Source organism: Aquila chrysaetos, chromosome 8, assembly GCF_900496995.4.
Source record: "Aquila chrysaetos chrysaetos chromosome 8, bAquChr1.4, whole genome shotgun sequence".
Lineage (NCBI taxonomy): Eukaryota > Metazoa > Chordata > Aves > Accipitriformes > Accipitridae > Aquila > Aquila chrysaetos.
In genome coordinates, this window is record NC_044011.1 from 1,150,150 (window position 1) to 1,165,861 (window position 15,712).

At 36.7% G+C, this 15,712-nt stretch overlaps 2 protein-coding genes and 1 long non-coding RNA gene across 3 annotated transcripts in view; 2 read left to right on the top strand and 1 right to left on the bottom strand.

Annotated features, from left to right (window-relative positions):
• LOC115344443 overlaps positions 1-15,712 on the bottom strand; it is a 68,665-nt gene that overhangs the window by 40,430 nt on the left and 12,523 nt on the right. The window contains exon 2 of the long non-coding RNA XR_003924523.2: positions 14,596-14,638. This is a non-coding gene — a long non-coding RNA (uncharacterized LOC115344443). The remainder of the gene's footprint in view (positions 1-14,595; positions 14,639-15,712) is intronic.
• On the top strand, positions 434-5,883 carry LOC115344440 (keratin, type I cytoskeletal 20-like). Its single transcript, XM_030021719.1, has 8 exons — positions 434-805; positions 1,576-1,658; positions 1,875-2,031; positions 3,163-3,324; positions 3,407-3,532; positions 3,688-3,908; positions 4,854-4,894; positions 5,556-5,883. Exons 1-8 carry the CDS (start codon positions 473-475, stop codon positions 5,651-5,653), a joined length of 1,221 nt encoding a protein of 406 aa, XP_029877579.1. The 5' UTR covers positions 434-472; the 3' UTR covers positions 5,654-5,883.
• On the top strand, positions 8,165-12,342 carry LOC115344421 (keratin, type I cytoskeletal 12-like). The gene is made up of 8 exons (XM_030021689.1): positions 8,165-8,821; positions 9,947-10,029; positions 10,258-10,414; positions 10,694-10,855; positions 10,954-11,079; positions 11,453-11,664; positions 11,945-12,027; positions 12,245-12,342. Exons 1-8 carry the CDS (start codon positions 8,165-8,167, stop codon positions 12,340-12,342), a joined length of 1,578 nt encoding a protein of 525 aa, XP_029877549.1.

Genomic DNA, 15,712 nt, shown 5'->3' on the forward strand with positions numbered 1-15,712 from the left:
GTATGTACTTGTTTGTTCAAAAGGACTATAGAGAGCATGGCTGCAGGTATACTGTTATAAATGATTCAACAGTTCATTTGTGTTTTATCTTTTATTCAAAATAATAACAAAGCAAGCCAAACTACCTGGGGAGTTTTTCTCAAACACAGAGGAACAGATGAAAACCCCTTTACATAATACAGAGTGTGGGGGCAATGTGCTGTGTGCTATTTGTGCTGACACCAGTTATTATGCGTCAATAGAGGTGAGGTTTATAACTATTGTGCTTCCTCTCTGAAACACAGTATAAAGGTTTACAGAGCACGCACTGCTTTTCACTTCAGCTGCTCTCTCTCTATCTGTGTAGGTTTAGCCGTTTCATTTTAGAAGACAAAGAACACAAATGGCGCTCTGTAACCAAAACCTTCGGTGGGATAGAAGAAAGTGCTTCCAATCTACTGCACTCAGTGTCAGTGTTGCAACCCCCAAGAAAATGGCCATCCAAAAGATTCAGCCACCTAGCGTCTATGGGGGAGCTGGTGGCTATGGCACCCGCGTATCTACCAGCATCAACTATGGACAAGTCTTTGGTGGGAACTTCCAGCTTAATATTGGTGGTAATGATGTGCTGCTCACTGGCAATGAAAAATCAGCTATGCAAAATCTAAATGACCGTTTGGCTTCGTATCTGGAGAAGGTGCACTCTCTAGAAAAGAGAAACTCCCTGTTGGAAAAGCAGATCAAGGAGTGGCATGAGAAGAATACCACAGTCACAAGGTATGACTATAGCTCATACTTTAAAACAACTGAAGATCTCCAGAAGAAGGTAAGATATCATATAGCCATCTATAAATACATGAATTGCAATTATCGGGGAGATAGACAATAATCTATTGTAGAAAATGAACTTTTCCAAATTGCAATTGTCTCAGCTAAGAAAAATTAATGCTTTATTTTGATCAGATACAAATTAGCGACAGATTTTACATAATTTGTAATACTAGATATATGTCTGCGGATGTGAGTAATCTCATACATGAAAAATCTTTGAATCAAAATTAATTAATCCTCCTATATTTGCCTTAGGTAATTTTAATTAGTGAAAGTACTGATGGTAATTTACATATTCAAATATAGTTTAGCATTTGTCAAAGTGTTTTTTCAGAAAAGAATGCCAAATGCTCAGACAAAATAATAGATCACTACTTGAAATAGTAAACTACCATTATAAACAATAAAATACTCCCACAGCAATCAGCTGATAGATTTGTCAAATTATGTTTCCAGTGAACTTCCTTAAATCTTTCCCCTCTTACTTTTCACCAGTTCAATTTCCCATCCTTTAAAAGCAGTTCCCTTTCAGAGAGCAGTTCATCCCAACTATTTTATATACCTATTTTATGACAGGATAATTTGCCTTTTGGAGAACCCTAATTCCTTCTGTGCACTTCAAAGGGAACTTAGCTTAAGCCTAGATGACTAGTAGACAGCTAAAGTTAAGCGAGATGAAGCCCACATGCAGTATTAATTTCCAGAAATGGAGCAAGTGTGCTTTTATGTTCAAAGATTCATCCCTTTTCAACGATTCCTTTTTAGATTGGTGCTGCACAGCTGGAAAATGCAAGGCTTGCCTTGCAGATTGACAATGCCAGACTGGCTGCTGATGATTTTAGACTGAAGTAAGTTCCATGATCGTTTCATAAATTCTCTTTCATGCTCCTTTTATTCATGAAAGCTTCTAGTTATTAGTATCAAAGCTGAGAAGTAAACATTTTCTAACATAAAAGTTTAATAAAAAGAAAAAGTTTACAACTAAGGCTATAGTAGTTACTGATTCTAACATTTACATCAAACAGTTGCATTTTCATGATGACAAAACAAGCTTTATTTTACAGGTATGAGAATGAATACCTGCTCAGGCAAAGTGTCAAGAGTGACATTAATGGACTGCTCCGAGTTTATGATGACTTGACTTTGATCAAATCTGATTTGGAGTCACAGATTGAAAGTGTGAATGAAGAACTAGTTTTTCTTAAGAAGAACCATGAGGAGGTGAGAGCAGCCAAACACTGTCAGGGAGAGATGTTTTTAAGTGCCATACATAAACTCAGCCTCACTAGGAATAATGAAATCTTCATGGTTAATCTGAAGGGATATTACACCTATGGTGGGATTCAGCTCCGGATTAGCATATCAAAATTTAGGTACCTATTCATATATTACCTTTGTGAATGTGCCTATGGTTCTATTACAATCAACTGAGAGACAGTCAATAAAACAGACATACCGTAGAGAGTGATTCTCATCACTGTAGAGCAAACACCTATTGGCTGGTCAGCTGGGACTCTCTGGCCTCTACTGGTTGCAACAGGAACTCTGGCTCATGCAGAGATACCTACAACTTAGATATGTGTACTCGGTACCTCCTGGGAGTCTAAGTTCAAACTGAACCTCACCGTTAGCATTACATTTATAGTTTCAAAGACCTACAAAAGTAAGAATGTTACACAACCATTTTTTATTTCCGCTTTTCAAGTAAAGACACAAACTGAAATCCTAAATTCAAAATTACTCTTAACAAAATCTCAATTATGGGATATGCCCAAGTTTCCCTCTTAGTGTCATATTATCAACTTCAAAACTGTAAATTCCTCGTCACATTGCAGAAAATGCATTCTTTAAGCACTGTATTAGAAAGAGCCAACCTAGAAAAACAGCCAGCCTAGCCACCCACTTAAAACTGTGCTGTGCAGGACTGAGGCATTTGTATCGTTTCTCTGTGTGTGGCACTAACTGACATCCAAGCTATTAGGCATCAAAGACTGAACAGCTCCAGAAACTAAGGAGTGAAGGTTTTCTTTAAGAATAATTTGTGGTTTAGGAGTTGCTACCCCACAAAAGTATACAAATGGGAACCATGACTTCTACACTTATTCCATAGATCTGGTCCTGAGGAAATCATCATTTTATAATGTTTATCTATGATATAGCATTTATTGCTACAAAATAAGTAAAATGTTCTAACATGAGGTGCACTAAACAGTATTTACAAGGTGATTAAGTTATCTTGCCCTGAGGTGCTATTTAAGAATTACTGCTATGTCTGTAGATTTTGATTTGCTTCCAGTATTCAGGATTGAAAGTTCCCTTTAGTTGATGCTAATACAGTCCTCATTGCTGTAGGACGTCGACAGACTGCGCAAACAGGTGAGCAGCCCAGTTAATGTAGAGGTGGATGCTGCTCCAAGTACTGATCTTGCAGCTATTATGGAAAACATGAGACGGCAATATGAAGAAATGGCAGAAAAGAACCGTCAAGAAGCCAAAGAACGATTTGAAAAGCAGGTAAGGTCAATTACTTAAACATCAGCAAGAACCTCAGTCATGTCTTGTTGCAGTTTACAGCCCCTCCATTTTTGCATTTCAGACAGAAGAACTGAACCAGAAAGTAGCAATCGACACTGAACAGCTGCAAGGCCAAAGGAGAGAGATCACCAACCGGAAACAGATCTTTCAGGGTCTGAAGCTAGAATTACAGACCCAGCTTAACATGGTAAATAATAAAGAGTACTTGAAATAAGGACTGCGTTTAGTAGACAGTTACATGGATAAATATAGAAACTGAGAGGCTTTTCAATCAAAATGTTATTTTAACACAAAAATGTACCCTCTTGAATAATACACCTCTGTTCTCTTCTTTGGCTGTAGAAAAAGCCTTTAGAAGATACTCTGGCTGAAACTGAAGCACAATATAGATACCAGCTAACCCAAATACAGGAAGCAGTTGTCAATTTAGAGGCTCAACTGAGGCAACTCCGAGCTGACATGGAGGGTCAGAATAACGAGCACAGTAGACTACTGGATATCAAAACTCGCTTGGAAATGGAGATTGCCACGTACCGCCGTCTGCTGGAAGGAGAGGACAGCGGGTGAGGAAATACATGCACTTTGCTTGTCGGTTTAGTTTCGTATGACAGCAAACAACGTTGCAAATACTGTCTATATTCATGGAAGGCGGAAGTGTAAAATCTGCCACTTTCCAACTGGGAAGGGGGTTGGGGGGGAGAAGCCTGTTGCCCAGTTCTCAACTGTAGATTCAGAGGAGGCTGCAGTTCGTGCTGGGTTTCAGAAGCTGCTGTGGAAGTCGGTTGAGTTTGTCTCAGCCTCTGCATAGGTGTATACTGTTACTCTTTGTAAGATGAGTAGCTGGATAGATGTTCACGCTCCATAAGCATCAGCAATTCAATGTGGGATTGACTTGTCCATAACTGTAATGACTGTAGCTTCTGCAGGCCTGGACTAACCTGGGCTAGATTTTTTTTAACATGGTTTAGACACCACAGCACCTAGTCATACTAGAGCAGGCACTCAGCAAAAGCATATCAATCTTCTCTTGCAGTCCATGGCAAGTTTTGCAGCCTGCACTGGATTATGCTCTGCTCTACCTGTGTCACTAGTAGCCAAGCTATTTAAAAATTTGAAGAGGTCCAAGTGAACTGACACTAAAATGTTCATTTAGTCCAGTATCCCATATTCTGAAGTGAAAAGAACAGACATCTATGAAAGCGGGGCAAGCAGAGAGTGGTAATTCCCCCCCAAGATTCTGCCTGTTCAGCTATTCTGGAACTAGACTGGGCATATCTGCATGAGCTGAAGTCATAGCATTGTAGAAATGAGTCTGCAGATTAATTTCACCTACAGCTTATGCTCAGCAAGTTTTACTTTAACAGAGAAAATTCATTTAAACACATGGTTATATGTCTTGATGAAAGGACATTACCTGTCTTGATTAAATGTACAGGAAACATACAACAATGTTTCTTCAATATGTTAGGTGTCATATATTTATATTTTTTAATTTATAATTTGAACAGACATTTCCAAGTGGATGTACCTACAGCAGAGCTTGAAAAAGGTATGTCACACCAACTTCCTTGTTTTTTGATGGCTGCCTGTTGAAATGTTACGGAACTAAGTAGCCTGATAGAAGACAACACAGTTTCAGAGCAAATAACCAGTGGAATCTTACATCAAGAAAGCAATCAACTGTATGAATAGATAACCTATAGGGATTATACAAAGCCTGTTTTTATGTATGTAATTCAGACGCCCAAAGTAAAATCACAGACTCCTCAAAGAGCCAAGAGAATGACAGAGAATTATTGAATTACCCTCTGGAGGACTTCAGAAGCATCTGCTTCTCTCCACTGACTACACAGGGAGACTAGGCTCCTAAATAAATTATCTAGTTTAATAGCAAAAATATCCATTTCAGTGTAAGACTTTTCCTAGGTTTTAGGTCTACATGTTTGTGCTAAACTGAAGCAAAACTACCCGGAGGGATAGGGAGTTATTCAACACGATGTCCGCTATAATATTATGGGTAACATACAGGATGTTCAAAGGAAGAGAAACCATATCCTGTATACCCCAAAAGCTTACTTCACAGTAACTGTACATCGAAAAGATGCCTTTATCTATTTTCTCATTGGTGGAATTGCTGCTAGTACTACAGTAATATTACTCTGTCAATATACATTGCATTTAATTAATTCTCTGTTCAATTTCATTACCAGAATCAAGTAAAGTTAAGAAGATCAAGACAGTTGTTGAAGAGGTGGTTAATGGCAAGGTTGTCTCCTCTAAGGTGGAAGAGATCGAAGAGAAGCTGTAAATGGCACCAGCAGAGAGGACACGGCCTCTGAGCTTCTTGGAGCTGATGCCAAAACTGAAAGATTAAACTTTATAAAGTATCCAATCTAATTCTCTCTAAAACCCAGAGGGGTTGAAAAATGCCAAACTATCAAATCTCAAACAATCTTTTTCTTTTTTTTGTGTGTGTGTGTGTGTCAGTGTTAATAGAAATCAGTAAGTTACAAAGTACAAGATTTTGGGTTTACTTATATAGTGACTAAATACCTTGATGAATAAAACACAAATCAGCCTGTTATAAATGTATAATTGTTTCCAAGAGAGATAAAAACTAAGTATTATTTTTACTTACATCAGAGTCTTAAAATTACATTAAGATCTTGCTCAGTAAAAATTAGAAAGTCAAATTACTTTTAGCATGAATTTACTATAGCTTTTAAAATACTCTAAATTACATTTAGAAAAATACTGAAAAAAATGTTTACTGTTGAAGTTTCAAAGCACTAAGCTGGTGAAAGTCATTAGATGAAGACAAAATGGGACAAAATTTGCTCATGTGCTTAACAAGCTCTGGATAGTAATGGACTTTTCTGAAAGCACTATGAGAATTTTTGCTTCATTTTTTCAGACAGTTCACTTCAACAGCTGGTGCCCTAAGCTTTCTCACACTTTCAACATATTAATAAATGAAAAGTTTTTAGAAGAGAGCTGCTATTTCTGACACCTTGAAGGACACCTCATCAAAACTTTACAAAAAAGAATCTACCAGATACAGATGATACACTCTCTATCAAATATGTTAGTTTCATTGGAATCCAGAGTTTAGCAATCTATTTTTTCTGTTATGTAGTAGCACATTTAGAGTAGATTTGTTTTTAAAAATGCATTAAAATGTTGATTCAATGCACCTTTTCTGAACTTGAACTACCATTCAAATGTAATGCAGCTTCATTTCAGCAAAAGCTGATTTTCAAATAAATAAGAAGTGTCAATTTGCATTTCGTAATAAATTAAAGTGAACAAATAAATTGAAGAAGCCTATTTATTATTTTTCACTCTCTGTGAATGTTTATATCACCAGGGACCTCTCTGTCAATGTTTATATCACCAGGGACCATAGCAAGCAAAAATATTTTATCAATAAGAATATATTTTGCCTTTCAGTTCAGAAATAAAAAGACCACCATCTCTATTAAACCTTTTTCTACCAATAACTGCACGTACCCTTCCCCATACAGTGTTAAGTCTCCTATACCACACCCAGATCTTCAGTCCAAGGAGTCTACATTTTCCTCTTGACAACATAAACACAAAAAACTCTTCCTTTTGAAATCTCACCTGTCCAGTGTGTTATTTACTGTACATAAACAGCTGCCAAAGAAAATAAACCTTTGCTTTCACTATCATGAGTCACTGATACCAGGCTATCAATTAATTTCTACATAAATGCTTTACTTAAACCGTTGATCTACTGCTCACAATACATTTCTGCCCAAAGAAGCACCTATGCTCCTGGATGTAGATAAATTAAAAACTAATACATTTCAGTTGACAAATCCAATGATATAATTAAGCCAGAACAAAGAAAAAACAATTTTCTGTTTACCAAAATAACTTCAAAAGAGAAGTATATTGGTTTTGAAGTGTGTCCATGCCTAAACCTGCAACCAGAAGAGCTATATTCAATCTTTAGATTTATATTATAAAAAGCACAAAATACAGAAATCATTTTCCTTATTTTGAGATAATAGCAATAATTTAGAAGAAACAATGGTTAGTTTTCAGCTCAAAAGTATAAACTGTTGGTATAGGCTATGCATATTACACAGAGATACTTCAATGATGAAAGGTTTAGGGCAGAAAACACAATATATTCAGTATAATCAAGTATATTTATGTTTTCATATTAATGATCAACCTGCAGATCACTGAATGTCCATATGCCTCTTCATAACTTTTGTTGATCACTTTTCTTACTTCTTAATAAACATACAAGGAGCACTAATCTGGCAGACATTCATGCCAGAAAAGTATTACGAAAAGAAACACATTTTTGACACACACACTGGGAAGTATGATATGATAGGGATCACTCCACTGACTTAAGCATACTCCTATAATAATAGCCCCAAACCAAGAAAGCAATGAGTATGTAATGACAAAAAAATTACTTAGGAAGGATTTAAATGCGAAAAGAAATTTTTGTGCTCCGTTGCACATGGCAAAACATTATCGTGATGTCTTAGCTCTACTCCACCCATTTCCCTTCATACAGCAAATACCTGGAGGGCACCAGATTTCCACTCCCATTGGCAATTTAGATTGACACATATAATTTAGTTTGGTCAGGACATGCTAAACTGACTTCTCCTCCAAACAAGAGAGAGAGAGAAAGAATTAAAGATCTTCCTAGGAGGTGGGGACCACTACTGCAACACCCACTGCCTTCCCCATATAAAGGTTAAACTGTTCTCTGATCAGCCTTGCTCTGTATTTTATGCTTCACATAATAGATCAGGGCACCGTGAGCACCATGGCCCTTTCTGTGCGCACAAGTGGTGGATCCCGGCAATTCTCTTCTCGGAGTGGACTTGGCGGAGGATCTCTGAGAATGTCCAGTTCTAGTGGTGGAGGAGGCTTTGGTGGCAGTGGACTTGGGTTTGGTGGTGGATCTGGTGGAGGTTTTGGTGCTGCTTCTATGCTTGGTTCAGGCTCTGGCTTCAGTGGGGGTTTTGGGAGTAGCTCAGGTGGAGGCTTTGGTGCAGGCTTTGGTAGTGGTTTAGGAGGTAGCTATGGAAGTGGCTTAGGCAGTGCTTTTGGTGGAGGTTTAGGAAGTGGTTTTGGCAGCAGCTCAGGCAGTGGTTTTGGAGGTGGCTTTGGTAGTGGCTCAGGATCTGGTTTTGGAGGTGGCTTTGGTAGCAGCTCAGGATCTGGTTTTGGAGGTGGTTTTGGCACTGCTGGTGCTGGGGATGTTGGCCTTCTTTCTGGCTCAAAAAAAGAAACTATGCAGAACCTCAATGACCGTCTGGCTGCTTATCTGGACAAAGTACGATCTCTGGAGGATGCCAATACTGAGTTGGAGCGCAAAATCCGTGAGTGGTATGAGAAAAACGGCCCTGGCGCTGGTATCCCTGGATCTGGGAATGACTATAGTAAATACTATCCTATAATTGAAGATCTTCGAAACAAGGTAGCAAAGCAATGTACTTAACGTATCTTTACATTTGTAATTCACCTGATAATATTTTGGATAAAAATATTTTCCTTTCAGAAACCAAGAGCAAATTTATTCTACAGTACCAACGCTTGTAATAACCTGCCACATTGCACTAGTATCTTGTGTTGAATTTTTCTTGTATATTAACGGCAGTTCTGTAGCTATATCACACAATGCTGTGTGACTTGGTCTAATTTGAATAAAGGAGAATGCAGTGATGGAATCCAGTTCTACAAAATCCTGTAGATTACAAAGTATAAATTTTAATAAGTTTCATATTTCTGTCCTGGTTTCAGCTGGGATAGAGTTAACTGTCTTCCTAGTAGCTGGTACAGTGCTATGTTTTGAGTTCAGTATGCGAAGAATGTTAAAAACACTGATGTTTTCAGTTGTTGCTAAGTAGTGTTTAGACTAAAGTCAAGGATTTTTCAGCTTCTCATGCCCAGCCGGCGAGAAAGCTGGAGGGGCACAAGAAGTTGGCACAGGACACAGCCAGGGCACCTGACCCAAAGTGGCCAATGGGGTATTCCATACCATCTGACGTCCCATTTAGTATAGGAACTGGGAAGTGGGGGCGGGGAATCGCCGCTCGGGGACTAGCTGGGTGTCGGTCGGCGGGTGGTGAGCAATTGCACTGCGCATCATTTGTACATTCCAATCCTTTCATTATTGGTGTTGTCATTTTATTAGTGTTATCATTATCATTATTAGTTTCTTCTTTTCTGTTCTATTAAACTGTTCTTACCTCAACCCACGGGTTTTGCTTCTTTTCCCGATTTTCTCCCCCATCCCACTGGGTGGGGGGGAGTGAGTGAGCAGCTGCATAGTGTTTAGTTGCTGGCTGGGGTTAAACCACGACAATTTCTTACATCAAGAATTCAATTCCTGAAATAGACAGACTACCTGGCAAGGTCTTCAGAGATTATAAACTATCTAGTCATAGAATCTGAACTGGTATTCTATCATTAAGTGAAGCATGCTGATTTGCAGAAGCTGAAAATCTGTCCTATATATTTTCATAGTAAATTATACAAGAGTCTAACAGCTGCAAAGCCACTGAGCTATAAAATAATTCTCTGAACATTGTTTGTATTCCAGATCATTAATGCAACTATCGACAATGCAAGAATCATTTTGCAGGTCGATAATGCCAGACTGGCTGCTGATGATTTCAGACTGAAGTAAGTACATCTTAGTATTACAAAAACTTACCAATATTTTAAGGAAAAAATTCTTTTGTATTTAAAAATCTCTTTCCTTGTACAATACTTTAATGTAATTATTAATCAATATTATAATAATTACATGTATTAAGATTCCATATTAAAAGCTATATAAGTACATAGTAATAGTTTGCATTTGACCTCATTAACCATGTGAAAAATCATATGTAATTACTTTATTTACAGATATGAGAATGAAGTGGCTCTTCACCAGAGTGTGGAAGCTGACATCAATGGTCTGCGCAGAGTTCTTGATGAGCTGACCTTGACAAGAGCAGATCTGGAGATGCAGATTGAAAGCCTGAATGAAGAACTGGCTTATCTCAAGAAGAATCATGAAGAGGTACTTTTTTTTTTCTTTGTGAATTCATAACAAGGCAGATGGAATTGTGAAATATCAAATTATTCCCTTATTTATGCCAGTGGGAGTTCCTTGGTTTCATTATTTGTTTTGTTTGCTCTTCTTTTTTGAGTTTACTAAGTGAAAGAGTGAAAGAAATCGGCACGCAAGCTACGGATTCTCATTGAAACAGAATTTATATCATATATATTTCTTTACATATAGTTTTGGTAGAACTATTTTGCCTTTTATTAACAGAAACTTTATTTTAAATCTCTCCAGGAGCTTCAGGGAATCCAAAGCAGTGCACTTGGCCAAGTCAGCGTTGAAATGGATGCTGCTCCAGGAACTGACCTGACCAAGCTTTTGAATGACATGAGGGGACAGTATGAAGTCATTGCTGATCAAAATCGTAAAGAGGCTGAAGCATGGTTCAATGAAAAAGTAACAACCAGAGACAGCAAATTCAGTTAAATGCATGTAAAAATGAGTTAAATGTTTGGAACAGTAAAATTACACTCTATTCTTCCTTGACATTTCAGAGTGGGGAGCTGAAAAGGGAAATCTCCACCAATACTGAGCAGCTTCAGTCAGGGAAGAGTGAGATCACAGATTTAAAACGGACACTCCAGAGCTTGGAAATAGAACTACAATCTCAGCTTGCCATGGTATGTTCTAAGGAAGCTGCTAACTAGTCAGAGTAAATTTTCCAAATTCAAAAGTGTTGTTAGATCTTATACTATTCTATAGGATTTAAGACTTCCATTTATTTCCTATTAAATCTTGCATTCTTTTAGTTCCTAAATAGCAGTAATATATATAATTGGATTGCAAGTAGCGTGTTACAAAGCAGATGAACTTTTATGTTCACATTCAGTGAAGCAGCAAAGGCCAGTTTTCAAACTGGTATTTCAAGAAAAAAAAAAAATCTCAAAGTAATGAGGATATACTTACTCCCATTAAACTATTTCTGTTGGTTTTGTCTTTGTAAAGAATTTTTTTTTCCTTAATCAGAGATTATTTAATATCCTTCTTACACAGAAAAAATCCCTTGAAGACACTTTAGCAGAAACAGAAGGAGGTTACTGTGCTCAGCTTTCACAAATGCAACTTCAGATTGGGAATCTGGAGTCTCAGCTGTTTCAGGTCAGGGCTGATATGGAGCGCCAGAATGCGGAGTATCAACAACTTCTAGACATCAAGACTCGCCTAGAAATGGAGATTGAAACCTATCGTCGTTTGCTGGATGGCGAGTTTGTGTAAGTAACTAATTTACACGAAATATCTCCTTTGTTTTATTTCCTGTAGCAATATCCTTTCCAGTAAAAAAGAGGTAAAAACAAGTGGTACATTCACCAAAAGACAGTAAGGCACATACAAGGATTCTAAAATAATACCGATAGACTCTAACTGAGGAGAACGAATGATTTTGCTCCATATTTAAAGTAATCTATCAATGCCAACATGAAAAGGGTATTTCTACTGATCTTGACAAACATTCTGCCATATTGCATGTCTCTGATTCACTTTTAGGAGCACAGGACAGGGAGTAACATTTGAGAGCTCATCCTTGACAGGGTCCAAATCACAAACGCAATCACTGGATTCTTCTCAGGGTATGTAGAACATGATTGAATAAAACTTTGTTTCTAAAGTCATTCTTATAAATAAAATAATACATGCTATTCTGTTTAACTACATCCTAGAGTTCATTATAACAAGAAGCCAATTTGAAAGGAAAAGGATGTAACTGTTCATGTACACATACTGCTCTGTTTTATAATTTTTAACACTTTGATAAATATTTTGTTTTGTTTTGTTTATGATGTTTAGATCCTACCAAAACTAGAAAGATCAAGACAATTGTCGAAGAAGTGGTAGATGGAAAAGTTGTTGCATCCCATGTTAAGGAAGTTGAAGAGCAGATATAAGGCACAACCTGATGTTGCAAAGGAACCGTTCTCTCCATGTTTTTTCAAAGCCAAAATGGATAAATAATTTTGTTCTTTTGTGTGAAGTGATAAAAATAGATTGGCTTTTTACTAAGATTCTTTTACATAAAACAAAGCCTGCATTTTCATTCTTAGCAGCCATGCAATATATTTTCTGCTTCTGTCTATTGGTACTGCCTGTATTACTTTCACAGTGTTCTTCAAATGTATCACTAATTCTTTGTTCAATAACTAGAAATATGGTGTACACATTAGGCATTTAATTAGATATGCCTTTTTATAATTTTTAGAAATTAATAGATAAAATAATTTTGCTATTCTAACCTCATTTTCCAGTTTTCTTAACTAATAAAAAGGACTCAACAAGCTTTAAGATATTAGTCTCCCTTTATTCTTCATTTAGGACTGCTGCTCCTGATCCATATTTGCCATTTTGTTGGGTATCTTGCTTTACCATATACTATGTGTGGGGTATAGTACTCCCCATTAATTTAAAGAAATCAATCCAATGCTAGGAGATAAACAGGTTTTTTTTAACATGTACAAATGTAAGATTAAAGGAATACTTGCTAACTTAAAATTTAAAGCTATCAATTTAAGAGAGACGTTTTTGCAAACAGAACAACCTATTGTAGAGACTGCAACTGTAGTAGAAAAGGAGGGGTACCCTGGTTTGGAAGCACGCAGCTACCCCAGCCATGAAGCGGTGGGTCCATGTCCCGGAGTGCCATCTGGTGGGAGCACCATGTGATCTTTAGAATCCTGAATTTGGCTTCCAGATGACCAATTCAAATGAACTGTTTAAAGGAATCTCATCCAAAACCAAATAATGAACAAAAATACAGTCCCCTTACACTTTACACCTAAGCCTTTGCTCTTGAGCCAAAACGTTGACAATTTTTGTGTGATTCTCAGATAAGACAAAGAAGTTACTGTGACCTTGTACATGTATCTTACTGCATCTCTAGAATACAAACGTTCTGCACATTCTATCACATCCCTTAAATGCTTGACCGAAACCAGACGTTTAATGGGAGCACAGATTTCATACTGTGTTTCCATTCTGCCTTTTGTAAAACCCCCTACTAGCATTTTTTCTGCTTCCTGCTTTGAACCAATAAAGGCCAGGGTAATTAAAACAATAGTCAAAGAACTAAATCAGCATAGTAGAATCGCCACATCTAAAATCCACTCAGTTAAAGAAAAAGCACTGTGATAAATAACCCAAAGAAGTGAAATGGAAGAATCTTCCATATATGCCAGTACAAAGAGGGAAGAACTTGAAAATCTCTTGAGTAAACGCACCATCTTCAGCAGTTTAAAGAAGTAATGTCTTTTCTAAAAGCATGGAACACAAGTGTACCTCTTTTTTTTCACCCTTTAAAACCAGTGCTGATAAATAAATGAAAAGAATCTTCCTACATGGGATGTATTTCAATAATATTTTTTACTGTTGCAGACTACATTTCTTTAATTAAAATAATTACAATATAAATTAGAATAATTATATCAGAAATAGACAAATTGAGGTTGTTTATGTACTTGTGTATGATTACCAAGAGTACCATTATAGAGAAACTTTAAGATTATAGACTGAAGGAAATTTTTTCTCTAGCTAAGACAGGACAGCATTCATCATCTTTCTTTCCTATCCATAATTTTCTTCTCATATGTGGAAAACCTGAAACCGTATCATCTTCCCCATTATTGACAGCATTTCCAATCCAAAGAGAAAAACATGTCTCTTTTGTCTTCTTCTTCCAAAGACATATATACTTTCAGAATAATTGTATACAAAGAAATATGAAATAATGTACATACCTCAAGGACTGCAACTGTGATTGCTGCAAAATCATTACTCCCTACATCATTCAGTGTAGATTTCCACTCCATAACCATGTAGTTTACCTACATACACATTAATCCTGAATTTAACATTATGATCTAAAAGATGACTTAGAATTGCCTAGGGTGCAGTTTAGATGTATATAAAAATCTAGAAACCACTCTAGCTATTGTCTTGTGAGAAAGCAACAATGGTAATCCAAAGCAGTTTGCAATCACTATAGCATTATTACCTTGTATCACAGAATCCAAATAATTGTTGCACAGTATCTGAACTATAAAGTTAAATAAAATCCAATAACTGTAATAGAATATGAACATTGAAAGTAGCTACAATTCAAAATTACATAAATCCTAGTGAAGATACAACTGCTTACACCTACCTACCTTTAGCCTTCAGGGATCTTGTAGCCGGATGTTCCCTTTACACCTGAAAAAAAGACAGAAGAAGAAAGCATTAGTGCTAATTTCTTTTTTAAAAGCTTTTAAAAATTGTATCAACTGACAAATGTTTAGCTCCTGGTAATGTGAAGATTCATCCATAGATGCTTGTTGATGCATAAAGTTTGGTCTGTGTGGCCAAATCCAATATCCCTGCAAACCTCTATATTGTATTTCAAACTTATACATTTCTGGATTCATTTCTGGATGCTAGACAGCCTTGACTTCACCTGATGTAAACAGAAGATGTTCTGAGTCCCAGGGAACTGAAAGCAAACTGTAAACAATCGGTATTGCAATGCAAAGTAAAAGGAAGATTTTAAATTACATTTCAAGTTCTTATTTGCTTAAATACATAGGCTTTTCCTGCTAATGTTTATACTCTCCTAAGGTATAATATCTTATGTTTGTTTGATGGATTCTTAATGTTTTTATTATGTGATTGTTCCCGTACCATCAATGAAAAACTGCCAATATTTTGGTTTTAGAACTACATAAAACTAGAATAATTAAGACACTTGTAGAAAAGATATTGGACAACAAAACATTCTCATCTCAGTCCAGGTCAGCTGAAAAACAGCCAGCTAAGAAAAATAAAATCAGAACACAGGATCCTTTTACATGTGCCAGCGGACAGAGCCAAGAACAAGGAAGCTTTATGCACACAAGGAGACTCTTAAGTGGTATAATACTTTGACTTCTAAAAAGATGAGTGTCTTGTAAAAGTTTACTGCCTTTTTTCTCATTTTACTGAGGTATATTCTTATTTGGAGCCTAAAAATGCATTCTATCTAGTGAATTTTTATTTTTTACTGAAATCTGAATTTTTTTCCTAAATATCTGGCATTGTGCATTACTGAAAAAACTTTGAAAAATAGGTAAGAGCCGTTCTTAGCAGACAAGATCATTGGGATCATATAGTAACTACAGTGAGCCAGGAAATCAAGAATTCTTTGCAGAAAATACAGCACAGAACACAACCTATACTTCCTACCTCCCTGGTAGCTGTCAAGAAAGGTAAAAGAAACTTACATAATCTGCATATTCTGTGAACTGAGCACAC